Source organism: Epinephelus moara, chromosome 6 (assembly GCF_006386435.1).
Source record: "Epinephelus moara isolate mb chromosome 6, YSFRI_EMoa_1.0, whole genome shotgun sequence".
NCBI classification, from domain to species: Eukaryota; Metazoa; Chordata; class Actinopteri; order Perciformes; family Serranidae; genus Epinephelus; species Epinephelus moara.
Genome location: NC_065511.1, coordinates 31,540,462 through 31,555,941, shown reverse-complemented (window position 1 = coordinate 31,555,941; position 15,480 = coordinate 31,540,462). Strand labels below are relative to the sequence as shown.

Genomic DNA, 15,480 nt, shown 5'->3' with positions numbered 1-15,480 from the left:
AGACTAAAATAACATAACAGGATGTGCAATATACATATATATATATATATATATATATATATATATATATATATATATATAGAAATAACAGTAAGGTGCAGTTTTAATATAATTAATTTTGAGATTGTTTTGTACACACATGAGTTTCTGGTTCGACCCCGGGGTGGGGGGCTTGAACCTCAGGGTTGGGGAAGCCTTCTGTGCAGAGTTTGCATGTTCTTCCCGTGTCAGCGTGGGTTTTTTCCAGCTGCTCCAGCTTCCTCCCACAGTCCAAAGACATGCAGGTTAACTGGTGACTCTAAATTGCCCGTAGGTGTGAATGTGAGTGTGAATGGTTGTCTGTCTCTATGTGTCAGCCCTGTGATAGTCTGGCAACCTGTCCAGGGTGTACCCCGTCTCCTCTCGCCCAGTGTCGTCTGGGATAGGCTCCAGTCCTCCCCGACCCCTAACAGGATAAGCGGTTACGGAAATGAATGAATGTACAGGCACCTGTATTCTGGTTCATTTATTGTGGCATTTTGTTTCACTTCTCAGAGCCTTCATGAAGAAGCAGCAGCAGCTGAGTGCTGTGAGGGTGATGCAGAGAAACTGTGCTGCTTACCTCAAACTCAGGAACTGGCAGTGGTGGCGGCTGTTCACCAAGGTACTGTGTACACAGCTACATCACAACACAGACATGATAATGTAAACTTAGAGGCTTAATAGAGCCACAAGGTGATTCATAAAAAACACTTCCATACAGTATGGGTGCAACAATGATGAATCATAGAGAAAAAAAGCATGAAGAGCATTATACACAGAAAATGCCTTTTTTTTTCTTTCCCCGCGTACTGCTTTCCTTTTTGTTTTTTTTCTTGTTCTTGTACTTATTGAATGAAAAAAATGTCCATTAATGAAAAATAATAAAAAAAGATTTTAAAAAGTAAAGTGGAGCCAGGTAGTGTAGAGATTTGAAAGTAATCAGTAGAATTTAATTTAAAATTAAATTCTGTACCAAATAGAAAGTAATTCAGCCATGACTGGTGTGATGTGTTCCCTTTGTCGAGTGTTTATGAGAAGTCTTGCTGCTGCATTCTGCTCTAACTATAGACGGGCAGCTGCTGCATTGTTTAGGCAAGTAAATGATAAATTACAGCAGTGTAGGAGGTTGGAAATAAGTGTATGAATAAGTTGTTCAAATAGCAGGACTGATCAAGACTCTTCAGGGGCTGAAATATACAACAAACACATCTGCAAGTGATCACTGACAGCTGAAGAGTTTTAGTTAGTTTAGTGATAATAAAATTATAGAAAAAAGATATAATTACTAGTAGGACCAAGAAGGATAACATGGAACATAGAACCTGGCAACAGAAAATATATGTTGTTACATCCTTACAGAAACTTCAGATCCTTGATGAGTGAAATAAGAATAAAATAAACCAGATGCAGGAAATAAAATCACAGGGGATACAGGAATGGAAACGTCACGTTGACCTCTGACCCTTGTTCTGTGCCAACCAGGTGAAGCCCCTGCTGCAGGTGACCCGGCAAGACGAGGAGATCCAGGTTCGGGAGGCCGAGCTCCAGAAGGCCAAGGACAACCTCACCAGAGTGGAGCAGGATTTCAAAGAGCTGGACAGGAAGCACGTTCAGGTAAACAAACCTCCATCTTGTCTTGCTTGTGTCCACCCCTGCTCCCCCCTTCACTGAAATCCCTCTGCTATGAATCAGTGCCTCTCTCCCTCACCACTCCTCCCCCTCCTCTCTTTGTCACGTTCTAGCTGATAGAGGAGAAGGCAGTGCTGGCTGACCAGCTGCAGGCGGAGGCAGAGCTGTTTGCGGAGGCAGAGGAGATGAGGGCCAGGTTGGCCAGTCGGAAACAGGAGCTGGAGGAGGTGCTGGGCGAGCTGGAGAGTCGATTGGAGGAAGAGGAGGAGAGAGGCGTGCAGATGGCCAATGAGAAGAAGAGGATGCAGCAGAATATTCAGGTTAGGAGATTCAGAGAAAATGAGTGAACTCTCCGGAAATATGTAAACAAAAACAAATACTGACTGACTCATTTGTTCTTTCTGTCGGATTATCTTCATCATGAAAACAGAAGATAAAATTTAAATCAGGTTTTTCTTTTATTCCCCGTCACTTTGAATGGGGTTCAGACTGGTTTCCTATAAGCCTCGCTTTGACTAAGCAATTCTGTCTGCCACCGGGTACGATCCCCTGGAAAAATGATAGCTCGGTTGACCGCACAAAAAAGTGCATCAACCTTTGCACAACCAAAACAGGAAGAGGATAGCACTTTGGTTTTCCGTGTTTGCTATCAGTAGCTATATTCCCAGCTACCAAACAGTGTCAATGAAAGTTCTTTGCAGTTACGATGCCCAGTGTTGGAAATGTCGGTCTGTGAAACAACCGAAGTAACTGCGGAAAACAAAATGCAGTATCCCCTGTGTTGTTGAAAGGCTTTGAAGAAAAAGCAAAGCAATCCCTCTAAACGTTGTCTGTTTCCACCTTAAATCCTGTCCTCTCCTTGCCAGGACCTAGAGGAGCAGTTAGAGGAGGAGGAAGGTGCCCGACAGCGCCTCCTGCTGGAGAAGGTCAGCTTGGAGACCAAAGTGAAGAGTCTAGAAACCGACCTGATGAATGCAGTGGAGCAGAGAGACCGACTCAGCAAGGTGGGATCACATTCTAACTTTGCGCATTATTGCATAGGTATTGTTTTACATGTTTCAGGATCCAAAGCAATGTTGATGTTTTTCTTTGAGCAGGAGAAGAAACAGCTGGAAGAGCGTCTGAGCGAGGTGACCGATCAGCTCACCGAGGAAGAGGAGAAAACCAAAAGTCTGAACAAACTTAAGAACAAACAGGAGGCTGTCATCGCTGACTTAGAGGGTAACTGTCCTAATGTCGACCTATAAATGGAATGCAACTGTGTTTTCTATGTAGTGATCAATACTTGATTCAGGTGCCTGCTGTGATGGCATCAAAACTACAGAGTCAAATGTTATTTTATTTACACTGAAGGAGAGAAACTGATTTTCTGTGAAAACTTAGTATTTTGAGTTGTGTTCTTTATATTTTCAACACACTTTAGTTGTTTATTTTTTTATTTATTTGGCACAATGTGAAGTTGAAGCAAATTTACACAACTTAATAATTATTAGTATAATAATTTATTATTATTATTATTAGTAGTAGTAGTAGTAGTAGGGATAGTGGTAGTGGTATTAGTAGTATTGTCATAATTTTTATTATTATATACAGAATATTATGCACATACAGATATTGTTATTACTAATCTTTCAAAAATGCGATCTGTAACCTGTCACTTCTACAACTGTGTGCAGAGCGCCTGAAGCGTGAGGAGCAGGGTCGCTTGGAGCAGGAGAAGTGGAGGAGGAGGATGGAGAACGACTCGGTGGAGGCCCAGGAGCAGCTGTCGGACCTGAACATGCTGTCCACCGAGCTGAGGGGCAATCTGTCTCAGAAGGAGAAGGAAATCACCACCCTGCAGGGCCGGTGAGACACAGGACGACATATGATGGACACAATAGCTGTGTTCGAAATCGCTCCCTATCATGGATATAGTGCGCTATATAGTGTGTTCGCCATTTTGTAGTGTTGTTCGAATTCTCTGCGGTTAATTTCATTCGCTATATAGTGGACTATAAAATACCCACAATGCACAGCAAATGTGAGTGAACAAACGATGTACCCTACATTTTACTCCCGTATACCACAATGCAATGCTGTCGTCTTTTGCCAGAGGAGAAGAAGAAGAAAAAATTTCAGTTAGTGTCCGAAATCTCGTTCAGTCGTTCCCCATGTAGTGCACTATATAGTAAACACGAAATAGGGAATAGTGAGTGAGTGAGTGAGTGAGTGAGTGAGTGAGTGAGTGAGTGAGTGGACAGCTAATAACACAAATAAAAGCTTATCATAGGCTTAATTCTTCTGTCTGTCTCTGTTTGTGTTAGGTTGGAGGAGGAAGGAGCACGTCGTGCAGAAGCTCAGAGGTCGCTGAGGGAGGCCATGTCCCAGGTGTCTGAACTGAAAGAGGAAGTGGAGAATGAGCGAGGGATGCGGGAAAGGGCGGAGAAACAGAGGCGAGACCTTGGGGAGGAGCTGGAGGCTTTGAGAACTGAGCTGGAGGACACTCTGGACACCACAGCTGCCCAGCAGGAGCTCAGGTAAGTAAATACGTATTTTGAATGTAGGCTTTGAAAATGAAAAGGTCACCTTTTGTGTTTCTGTTGACAAATCAGGACTGAAAAACAAAGTAAAATAAAAGGGCAAGAATTAGACCCCTTGACTCTCCTCTTCCATCTATGCAGGTCTCGTCGGGAGGCGGAGTTAAATGATCTCCAGCGATGTGTTGAGGAGGAGACTCGCCGCCACGAGGCCCAGCTGTCAGAACTCAGAGTCAAACACAGCGCTGCCATAGACAACCTTCAAGAACAGCTGGACAATAGCAAGAGGGTAAGAGAAACACACACGTGTTTGAAAACACATGCACGTGTAAACATGCTGCTCATTATGTGTTGTCCATGTTCTCTCTCAGGCACGTCAGTCTCTGGAAAAGGCCAAGGCAGTGCTGGAGGAAGAGAGGCAGAATTTGAGCTCAGAGCTGAAGAGCCTCCAAGCGAGCCGCACAGAGAGCGAGAGAGGCCGCAAGAGAGCCGAGAATCAGCTGCAGGAGCTCAACGCCCGACTGGCTCAGGCTGACAGAGAGCGGGAGGACAGGGAAGAGAGAGTGCACAAGCTACAGGTGCAAATTAAACCTTAAATTTATATGTTCAGCTGTGATTTTGTTGTTTGATTTTGTGACGTTCAAAGCAACAACTCTTTGAACAGACTGTGGTTATGTAGTGAAGAGATCCTCTTTTATTTGTTCTGCTAAATTTACCTTTACTCCCACTCTGTCTTCTTTCAGTGTGAGATCGAGACTCTCTCCGGCAGTGTGTCTACCTCTGACACCAAATCCCTTCGGCTTGCGAAAGAGGTCAGCAGCCTGGAGAGCCAGCTGCATGATGCAAAGGTAACAAAGTGAAACACACACACACTCCAAGGTCGGGTCATGTTTGATGTTAGACAACAGCCACAGACACATTTTAGCACTTGAGAGAACAGCAATAGTTTGTAAGGGTGCTTTCAGACCGAGAGTTGTCTTGCTTTGGTCTGAATCAGGGACTCATTTTGTTACAAAGTTGCATAAGTGCTTAGAGTTGGTTCGTGTTCTCACGGCAGCATTTACAAGCGGACCAGATAAAATGCCTGCACATGCGGGAAAAATCCAGGAAGTTAACAAAACATTAAGGAAGAGTACACTTGCAAGATAACACCTGCCCAGCGAACTGCACTTAAGGGGCAAACAAACTTGAGTTCAATTGAACCGAACCAAACAGGGCAGGTGTGAAAGCATCCTGCAACATCTTGAAGAACATTCACCAATCCTGACTCACAAACACGCGCAGTACTGGTCAACACTCTCGTTTTCTCTCTCAGGAACTGCTGCAGGATGAAACACGTCAGAAGATGGCTCTGGGCTCGAGGGTGCGAGCACTGGAGGAAGAGAAGAACGGACTGATGGAGAGACTTGAGGAGGAGGAGGAGAGAGCCAAAGAGTTGACCCGGCAGATTCAGACTCATACCCAGCAGGTAATCAGAGGGACACACAGGCTTCATTTAACTCTGAAACAGCTGCTTCATCTGTTTGAAATAGATGTCAGTCAATCATTTTTCAGACCATTATCCACAACCAGAAAATATCAAATCTACCTGACCACAGTAAAAAAACAGTCTCCAGCATCTCCTGATAATTCACAATATCCACAGACCAAAGATGTAAAACTGATGGTTATTGCTTTGTAACATTATAATAAACACATTCATGACAATTATAAACCCCTCTGTGCTCCTCCTCTGCAGTTGTCAGAGCTTCGTAAGCAGTCCGAGGAGGTGAACACTGCGGTGGAAGCCGGAGAGGAGACGCGCAGGAAACTCCAGAGAGAGCTGGACAGCGCCATCCAGAGGGAGCGACAGAAGGAGGAGGAGAAGGATAGGGTGGAGAGGCAGAGGGAGCGACTGAGGGAGGAAATCGAGGACTTGACACTTGCCCTGCAGAGGGAGAGACAGAACTGCACGGCCCTGGAGAAGAGGCAGAAGAAGTTTGACCAGGTCAGAGCCTAAGCGGTTTGCTTCCATGCAGAGGCTGCAAATATATCTCTGTAATGTCTTCCCCTTGACCTCTAACTTTGTTTCCCATCACGCCATCAGTGTCTGGCAGAGGAGAAGGCGGTGAGCGCTCGACTGGCAGAGGAAAAGGATAGAGCGGAAGCAGACAGCCGAGAGAAGGAGACAAAATGTCTGGCTCTTTCCCGAGCTCTGCAGGTAAACTAACTGACAGCAGACAATACACACCTTTTTGCTATGTGTCTGTGACTGCACTGATTAAATACGTACCCTTTTAGCGCCTGTCAGCTGGGATAGCCCCCTTAAATTTGGTTAAAACTTATCTTGAAAAGATCTTTAAACGCATTAAATTTAAGTGTCTGGTACCTGTAGATGTTCTGATTTCATTGTCTTCTGTGTCTCTGTGTGTAGGAGACCCAGGATCAGGCAGAAGAGCTGGAGAGGTCCAACAAGCAGCTCCGTCTGGAAATGGAACAGCTTGTAAACCAGCAGGACGATGTCGGCAAGAATGTAAGAATCTTCCTCTTGGGACTTCTTTGTTGTTTCTCTGTCTCAGTCACCAGTGAGTCACTGCTTCTTATCTGCTCTCCCATCAGGTCCATGAGCTGGAGCGCACCCGCAGGACCTTGGAATCAGAAGCCCAGAACCTGCGCGTTCAGACACAGGAGCTGGAGGAGGAGCTGACGGAGGCGGAGAACTCGAGGCTGAGGCTGGAGGTCACCCTGCAAGCGCTCAAGGCTCAGTTCGAGAGGGAGATAAGCACCAGCGAGGAGAAGGGAGAGGAGAAGAGGAGGGCGCTCAGCAAACAGGTAGGGAGAGTAAACCACAGAGCGTGTTGTTGCTGTTCGTCTCGTCCAAGTCACTCAAAATGTTCTTATCCTCCTTCCTATGCCAGGTGAGGGAGCTGGAGATCCAGCTGGAGGAGGAGAGGAGTCAGCGGTCTCAGGCTGTGTCGTCCAAGAAGCAGCTGGAAGCAGAGCTGCAGGAATCCGAGGCCCAGGTGGAGGCAACCACCCGCGGAAAAGAGGAGGCTGTGAAGCAGCTACGGAGGTTGCAGGTAAAGCCATATTCCTACACTTAAACATTGATTTTTTAACTCGTCAAGGGCCTGCGCTAAAAACAAAAATTATATTTGGCACAGGGTCAAATGAAAGAAATTCTGCGCGAGCTGGATGAGACCAAGCTTTCTCGGGATGAGGTGATCGCACAGTATAAAGACAGTGAAAAGAAGATCCAAAATCTGGAAGCAGAAGTCCTGCAGTTGACTGAGGTGCGTGTGTTTACTGAAATCCAGCAGAAACATTAAGACTTAATGCTTTTAAATGGTGCTCTGAGCGACTTGTAACCCTGTCTGCACTCCTTTGTCCACATAGGAGCTTTCTGTATCAGAGAGGCAGAAGAGACAGACTCAGCAGGAGAGAGACGAGATGGCCGACGAGATGGTCAACAGCAGCTCTGGAAAGTTAGTATCACTCAAGTACAGATACGCTGTGTTAATCATTGTGTTGTTGGTTTTTAGGTGGACTTGTGTTTGTTTCACTAAAATGTAATGTTTGTCCAGGACCGCACTGTTTGAAGAGAAGCGGAGGTTAGAGGCACGAGTGAGTCAGCTGGAGGAGGAGCTGGAGGAGGAACAGAGTAACTCTGAACTGCTGACGGAGAGGCAAAGAAAGACTGCTCTACAGGTGCCATAGATATACTTGCACAGATCTCTCTGTCACCTCATGACATGCATAGCACACATACTCATCGCTGCTTTGCTTGTGGTGCAGGTGGAGACTATGACCGTGCAGCTGCAGGGAGAGAGGACTCTGGCCCAGAAGGCAGAGGCGGCTCGGGAGCAGCTGGAGAGGCAGAACAAGGAGCTGAAGACTCGACTGGGAGAGATGGAGGGAGCAGTGAGGGGAAAACACAGGCTCAGCGTCGCCGCCCTGGAGGCCAAGATAGATTCGATGGAGGAGCAGCTGGAACAGGAGAGACAGTGAGAGAAACACTTTATACTTTACTACAACTATCTGACAACTTTATCTACAAGTTACTTTATAATTTAAAGTAGGGCTGTGAGGTGGCTCAATAGTGTGATATGCGGTATTCCTGTCACATTTTGTTGATTTTGCAAACAACTTAATTTATCCTGATTTTAGTGCTTTGTAAATAAGCTTTGTTATTAGGCTATCATTAGCTATAGTGTTGCTTAAAACAAATTAAATACTAGTTCATTGTAATAATTGTATGAGGCACAAATTTGTGTTTCCAAGGAAAGCAAGGAAATGGCCCGTCTCACTCTGTCTCTGATTGGCTCACTCTGACATTCTTACCCTAACTGTAACCGATCTTACCCCTCTTGCCTAAACCTAACCAATCCAACCAACAAAGGCAACGGGTACTAGCCAATCATAACGAGAATAGGGCAGGTCATTCCTTTGCTATCCTATGAAACGTAAATTTGTGTGTGGGGCTCAGCTTTTTATGACCCCAGATGCTTTGGTTTGCTTTGGTCATCTGGTTGGTATGATACAGAATTTTCGCAGAGTGAAAATGTTGGCACAAGGTAGAGTACTTTCTTTAGACGTGGGGAGAAAGGATGGACCCACCCGCCTGTGGGGGTTCAGTATTAATTCCTCCCCATTACTGTTGTTCAGTGATGTGACAGTGATCTATGTGGTATTTGTATCGACCCTCCTCCTCTGTGAGTTTACAGCTGTGTAAAAAATGACAGTGACAAGCGACTGCAGCTTTTTCCACAAAGTTGAATATTTTTCAACTCTTGGAGACCCCCAAAAAAAAGCAAATGTGCATCGCTCAGTGCAGGATAGACACTCAGCACCTCGTCACGCTGCTGTCATTTGTAGCACATTGTAAATACGTGGCACTCCCTCATTGCAACAGCCAAAAATTTAAAGCTGTAGTTGGTAACTCTCAGAAAAATAATTTTTTGTCGTATTTACCAAAATGGTCACTACATCCTCACAGTGATACATGAGACAGATAGTCTGTGAAAAAAAATCACGTTGCCTTCATCATGTTCCTTGCAGTGCACCTGAAGCAAAACAACCAAACAGAGCTGTGGAGTCTGTAACACAACTGTAAATCACGTCAGTTACTGCTCTTGAACTGCGCTCATTCTGTCAAACTAGGCAGGTTCTGTTACTGCCTTTCTTATTTCTCACCCTGGATGTGTTCAGAAACGTATTTTAGTGTACTGTTTAGCTGTTAAATAAGAAAGTTTGTGACTTGGGAGCCATGTTGAAAATGTTCTAGCCAAAACTTAGCACAACTGGCTGGAGTAAACTTTGTCATTACTCCTACATAATCTTTGCATATCTTATAGTGGTTTGCTGCTATATTAATGCTCTGAATGTCACTTACAGAACCTTTAAGTAAAGTGTCTGAATACTTCCTCTGTCACTGGCACAGATAATACGTTTGAAAGAAATACCCTTTAAAATAAATCCTTTGTCCTGTGCCACCTAGACCGAGTAGAATATCCCTAAAACCCAATTAGCTGTTAATGTTTTATAAATGTCTTGGAATTTTTTGGTGCAACATCCCATGATGAACTTTCCATCTCTCAGGGAACGAGCCATTGCCAACAAACTGATGCGGAAGACAGAGAAGAAACTGAAGGAGGTGATGATGCAGGCAGAAGACGAGAGAAGACACGCAGACCAGTACAGAGAACAGGTAAGAAAATTAACGTCATCCATGAAGAGTAGTAGAGCCAGAGACAGAGCATTGAATAATCATTTAATGGGGGTCAGGTCAGCTAAGCTCACCGCTCTAATTGTGACCCAGAGCACAAAGAGAGTGTTGAAAAATCATCCTAAAATGAGTGATTTATCCGGCTCAGTCCAGCCTAATCCTAATCCCGCTCCGGCATCTGTGTGTTCATTGGGAGGATGGAGCGCATTCCACTCCGAAAAACAAATCCATCAGCCACAGCAGAGCCACTGACTCTCCTCCCAAAACATCATCAGTGATAATCTGCCAGGTTTAATCTGACTCCTGATCCCTATCAGTCGTCCTGTTCCCAGAATAATCTCTCTTTTTATATATCCGCCCCCTTCTCCTCTCATTCTTCCGATCTCCTTGTCTCACTCCGACCTCTGCATTTCACTCCACCCTTTTGCTCCTCCTCCCCTCCATCGCTCCCCTTCTCTTCTCCCCCCTTCCTCCTCCTAGCTGGATAAGTCGATGGTGCGCCTGAAGCAGCTGAAGAGGCAGCTGGAGGAGGTGGAGGAGGACAACTCTCGCTCCAACGCCCAGAAGAGGAAGCTGCAGAGAGAGCTGGAGGAGCTCACCGACAGCAGTCAGAGCATGATGCGAGAGATCACGTCTCTCCGCAACCAGCTCAGGTAACAACTTGTGTGTGCGCACATATTTTGAATGCTCATCATTTATTGTTTTGTTTGTTTTTAACCCTCCATTAATTCTATGTGATTTGTTTTTGCTTTGCTCTTTTGTTGCATCCCTTTGTGTCCATAACACTGACAAACTGTCCATCTGTGTCCGTCACACCATCACTCAGCATCCCTGACTGGAGAGCAGATCAGTAGGTCAATGTGTGTGTCATATTTTTTATTATTTGTGTGTCTGTCTGTCTTTAAGGGTGGAGGCTTAATGCACATGTACAAGTCATGCAGTACATGTGTTGGATGTTTTTATTGTTTACTTTTCTGTTCATTTCATCTGTAGTTACATAATATATGTCATGATTTAATGTTAATCTTTCCTGTTAAACTCTCGACCCCCGTGCTGTTATTATTCCATTGTTATCCTGCTGTTCTCCAAGAACAAATAGCACTGGAACAATCAGTTGTTTAATTGACTTGTACTGACAAACTTTAACGAGAAATTGATGAATAATTGAAGGAATTCATGAAGCAAAAATACAAGCAAACATTTGCTGTTTCTAGCATTTTAAATGTGAAAACATGCTGCCATTTTTGACAGTTTTTAATGTTGTGGATCATTGTTTGGACAAAACAAGCAATTTAAAAACATCACAGAACTTGTGATCGGCATTTTTCACTATATTGGGTTACTTTTTAGACTGAAGAATTAATTTACTGATTGAAAATAATCAAAAGATAAATTAATAGTGAAAATAATTGTGAGAAGCAGCCTTAGTTTTAATTAAATTGCTGATCTACCGCACTGGGCTGAATACAAGACAATATAATATTGATATATATTTTCTCTGTTGGTTAAATTGTAAAAAATGGTGCTTGTATTTTATTCAGAGAGCTAATATTCTTTTGAGTTTAATGCTGGCTCCTACAGAGAGTGTTGCATTATGGGTTGCTAGGCTAGTGAGTTTCTACAAATCCGTTTCTAGCGTGTCTCTTAAAGCTAGTCAGTTCCACAAGTTTTAAGGAAGCCTAGTTCAACCTTCAGGTGTGTCTGATGGTTCTCAAAAGTGGTTTTACTGACTTCCTCATGAAAAAGTAAAAAATATAGTGTTCCCAAACGTCTTTGCAGAAACAGACTGAGAAAATAATTCTTACCATGTGCAGGTATGTCACTAAAAGACAAGCTGCACACGTGGAGTTTAATAATCTGCTTTAATGGAAGGATTTAAGGTTTCATTTTCACAAAAGAATAAACATTTTAGACATTAGACGTCTTAAAGTTTCAGTTGAGTAAAAGAGTATTTTTGGTTTAAAGAAAACTGCAACTTTGTTTGTATAGTTTCTTCAGTAAAATCTGTTGACGTTTTAATTTCTTTTTTTTGCCCAGTTCAGACCAAAAATTCACAACAAGACAAGTTGAAACAGGCAAATACTTGGAATGTGCCAGTTCACACCAATACAACTAGATGAGACGGTGTATCATCTCTATGCAACAACTCTCTGTACTTCTGTTATAATTTGCAGCTTTTCAGGCTGATCTCGTGGCTGAATATAATTTGTGGCTCCTTAAAATATGAATGAGGATAGTGATAGTGAGATACTGGCTACAGCTGCATTTGTAGTAGTGATGAAACAGCAAAAAACAGAAACAAAACGAACATCAGATGGACTGTATTCATCATAAATAGGCCACAATAATTTATATAACAAGCGGCAGTTGATCCGTCAATGAGAGTGTGTGTGTGTGCCGGCGAATTGACCAGCTGGGTTGCAGGTGACACCATCAGCCAGCTTTAGTCGAGCTCAGGTCAGCCAGTTCACAATGCTGCAACTTTTCTCTGCGACGTTCTAAAACAATTTAGTCTCGTTGCGAATCATTGGTCTGAAGTGGGCTTAAGTCGTCATATTATATTGAACATTTCTGTCATCTCGGGAGCCTATCACCTCGTTTCTTTCTCCCAGGCCCTGTTGTCCTCATTTAACTTTAACTTAAGTAACTCTGAGTCCTCCTGACTGTGCTTCATTATTTGCTGCCTATGGCGTCACAGCACAGGACTTAAAACTGCCGCATTTAAAAAACAGTCTATACTTTGCTCCGTTTTTATCAATGAAAATACAGAGAGGTTTTAGTGAATTTTTCATTTTTTAAACTATAGTATCCCTGTCTTTTTTCATCAGCAGTATTGCTCGTTGATATAGCACCCGTTAGCATTTAGCGACGTCTATGCTGTCTCTTCATCTTCTCATCTTAGTCATGGAAAAAAGGGTTGTTGTCGAATATGTTTAGTCATAGTTTTTGTTAATGAATTAACGGCCTTGGACGAATAGTATCTCTGAGGCTAACATCAAAAAGTCACTTTCTAAAATCAGGTGTTGGGAGATGGGGAGTTGACTTCTAATCGGGGTCATCTCATGCTCAGAGAAATACGGTAGTTTTCCAGAGAAATGCACCCGGCTGGTTCACATGAGCAGAACAGACTGTAACTCTGTCTCTCTTCTTGTCCAGGCGTGCTCCGTTGCCCCTGGCGATGCGTGGACGCAGAGCGCTGGTCGACGACCTCTCATTGGAGAACTCTGACTCAGAGGAGCCCCCCGCCTCGCCGACCCCCTCCTCTGGACTCCCAGGAACCCCGACTCCCTCCTCTGAACACAGCCTGGACCCTCCACCGCCCTACAGCGTCAACAACACAGAGTGACGCACACACAGACTCAGTTACAAACACACACGCACACACACACACACATACAAACACGCCGGCCTCTCACAGCCTCGACTACTCAGGAGTGAAGGAGTGACACACACACACAGCACACAACAACTCTGTAGTTTATAAAAGTAAATTTAGGATGAACACATCAGGCGCTACAACTGTAAAACGACCTCACAGGCAAGGTGTACAAATTTTACAACTGGAATTAATTTTTATTTTGTAACAAACTGTGACATAAAAAAAAAACAACGTTGGAAATTTCTACATGACATCGCTGTAATGCACTTCTGAGAAACTAAACTACATTTCCCAGAGTTCTGAGGGGAAACTAACTAATTTCACGATGCTGTACAGTAACTAGAGCGCAGAGAACAATACGGTGGTCACGTCTTTTACATTAGGAGGTATTTAAAAGCTAAGCCATGTTTAACCCTGTGAAGAGGATTGAATATATATATGTATATGTATGCAATCTGATTTTATAAAGGGCTGCTGGAGGGTGAAAATACTTCTGAGAAATGTTAAGACAATCTATATACATGTTACATAAAGCGGGAGAAGTCGAATAGACACTGGAACAATGTGATTTCTGACATTTTGATATGTCAGTTTTAACAGAACAATAAATGAGAGACTTTGAATAATTTGGCAAACAGAAAGGAAACAAAATGTGAAAGAGAAATGGCAACTAGTAACCAATATTTAATGAAACTTTTATTGTAAATGGTTGATCAGAAACTGGGAAACATTACACTAAGCTGTCTAATTTTCATATAATTTGTCCGAGCTGTAGAGACACAAACATTTGACCTTTAAAAAAAATTAAAGTTGTATTAAAAGAATAAATAAATCCTTTTTCAGTAGATTAGAAACAGTACGTTGTTAGACAAAGCAGTAGGTAGTGTTAGATAGTTTCTTTAACTAAAATCTTAACATATTGCTTCAGAAATTTGTATAATTTATATCCAATGTTAAGTTATTGATCGCTGGTTATTTTCTGTACGACTCTTCTTGTCTCGTGGGGAAGCACGTCAGTCGGACCATTTCTGCTCCTGCTGGCGCCGACGTCGACCTGAAGTGGTCGGTCAGCGTCACAGCGTGGAGTCTCAGAGGTAAATTTGCATTGAAGACCTTTCCTGGTTTGACCTGTAAAGGTCGTCGCTGGTGTAGAAAAGAAAATGTATGGGTTGTCGTCCACGGCAACGTAATGAAAAATAACCTGTGGAGAACTGTATTAATTGATCATTTTATCCAAAGCAGAACAAATTGTGACAATGGATCTTTTTTTTGTTGTTTTAGACTGATAAACACATCACATTTTTACTTCGACAAGCATCTTGTACATTGTAATTTTGATTTTTAGCGATTATCTGTGTAAATTATTGATCAAACAAAGCTTTTGTGTTTAACCAAATGGTGGGCGTATGGATGAGAAAAAGGGACTTAAATAAGTAGTAAACGTAGAGTAGCTGTAGAGTAGGTGACGTGAGCAGAGGCTGGTGGTGTTCTCTACTATCATCCTCCGCTGGATGATCTCCTCAGTAGAATAAACTCCGCCTCTGCTCGGTCCCTGTGTAGAATAACTGAGCACGAGACTCAAAGCATTTTCAGAAACTAGTAGTATTAGATAAAAAAATGACAATGGAGGCACTGGGGAATGAATTTTTACGAAGCAAACGGCAAGTAGAACAAAATGTAGATTTTTTTTTTTTTTTCTACCCTAGCTATCGACTCGATGTGTGTGGTGTCGACCAAACACAATTAGCTTGACGACCCTGCTGTGAAACAGACAATGTTTTTGTGAAACCTGGTTTCAAATGTTTTTATTCTGGTGAAACATCTCCATTTGTCCTCAGCATGTTTTATTCACTGTGTAACAGACAGTTATTTTATCTCTCTTCATGACCTTCTTCAGCACCCGTTTGCCTGTCATAGCTTAAGGGCCGTCCAGGAAGTAAATGTGATGTTGAGATTTTGACGTAGAGACAAATAGCAATGTTTTAAAGACGTATTTTACCACTTTGGGAAATACGCATATTCGCTTTCCTGTAGAGAATTAGAAGACAGACACCACTTTCATGTCTGTATGGTAAATATGAAGCTACAGGCAGCAGCCAGTTAGCTTAGCTTAGCAGAAAGACTGGAAACAGAGGGAAACGGCTAGCCTGGTTCTGTTCAGAGGTGACAAAATCCACCTACAAACAGCTCAAAGGCTCTCTTTTACAATTTTTTTTTTTTTTTTTTTT

The 15,480-nt window shown here is 43.1% G+C and overlaps 1 protein-coding gene across 8 annotated transcripts in view; it reads left to right on the top strand.

Annotated features, from left to right (window-relative positions):
- Positions 1-15,480, top strand: part of myh14 (myosin, heavy chain 14, non-muscle) — a 43,721-nt gene that overhangs the window by 23,804 nt on the left and 4,437 nt on the right. For 5 of the 8 annotated variants that reach the window (XM_050047825.1, XM_050047824.1, XM_050047826.1 and 2 more), the window contains 24 exons: positions 535-643; positions 1,504-1,635; positions 1,764-1,970; positions 2,517-2,654; positions 2,748-2,871; positions 3,327-3,498; positions 3,957-4,169; positions 4,314-4,458; positions 4,541-4,747; positions 4,913-5,017; positions 5,485-5,637; positions 5,908-6,156; positions 6,256-6,369; positions 6,583-6,681; positions 6,768-6,980; positions 7,067-7,228; positions 7,313-7,441; positions 7,545-7,633; positions 7,733-7,856; positions 7,944-8,152; positions 9,747-9,855; positions 10,354-10,526; positions 10,700-10,723; positions 13,030-15,480. The exon at positions 13,030-15,480 is cut by the window's right edge and continues 7 nt beyond it. In XM_050047825.1, the coding sequence (XP_049903782.1) occupies positions 535-643; positions 1,504-1,635; positions 1,764-1,970; positions 2,517-2,654; positions 2,748-2,871; positions 3,327-3,498; positions 3,957-4,169; positions 4,314-4,458; positions 4,541-4,747; positions 4,913-5,017; positions 5,485-5,637; positions 5,908-6,156; positions 6,256-6,369; positions 6,583-6,681; positions 6,768-6,980; positions 7,067-7,228; positions 7,313-7,441; positions 7,545-7,633; positions 7,733-7,856; positions 7,944-8,152; positions 9,747-9,855; positions 10,354-10,526; positions 10,700-10,723; positions 13,030-13,219 (3,589 nt within the window). In that variant the 3' untranslated portion in view covers positions 13,220-15,480. Of the gene's footprint in view, positions 1-534; positions 644-1,503; positions 1,636-1,763; positions 1,971-2,516; positions 2,655-2,747; positions 2,872-3,326; positions 3,499-3,956; positions 4,170-4,313; positions 4,459-4,540; positions 4,748-4,912; positions 5,018-5,484; positions 5,638-5,907; positions 6,157-6,255; positions 6,370-6,582; positions 6,682-6,767; positions 6,981-7,066; positions 7,229-7,312; positions 7,442-7,544; positions 7,634-7,732; positions 7,857-7,943; positions 8,153-9,746; positions 9,856-10,353; positions 10,527-10,699; positions 10,734-13,029 lie in introns of all 8 variants that reach the window. The other 3 variants (XR_007570182.1, XM_050047828.1, XM_050047821.1) reach the window with 3 other exon arrangements.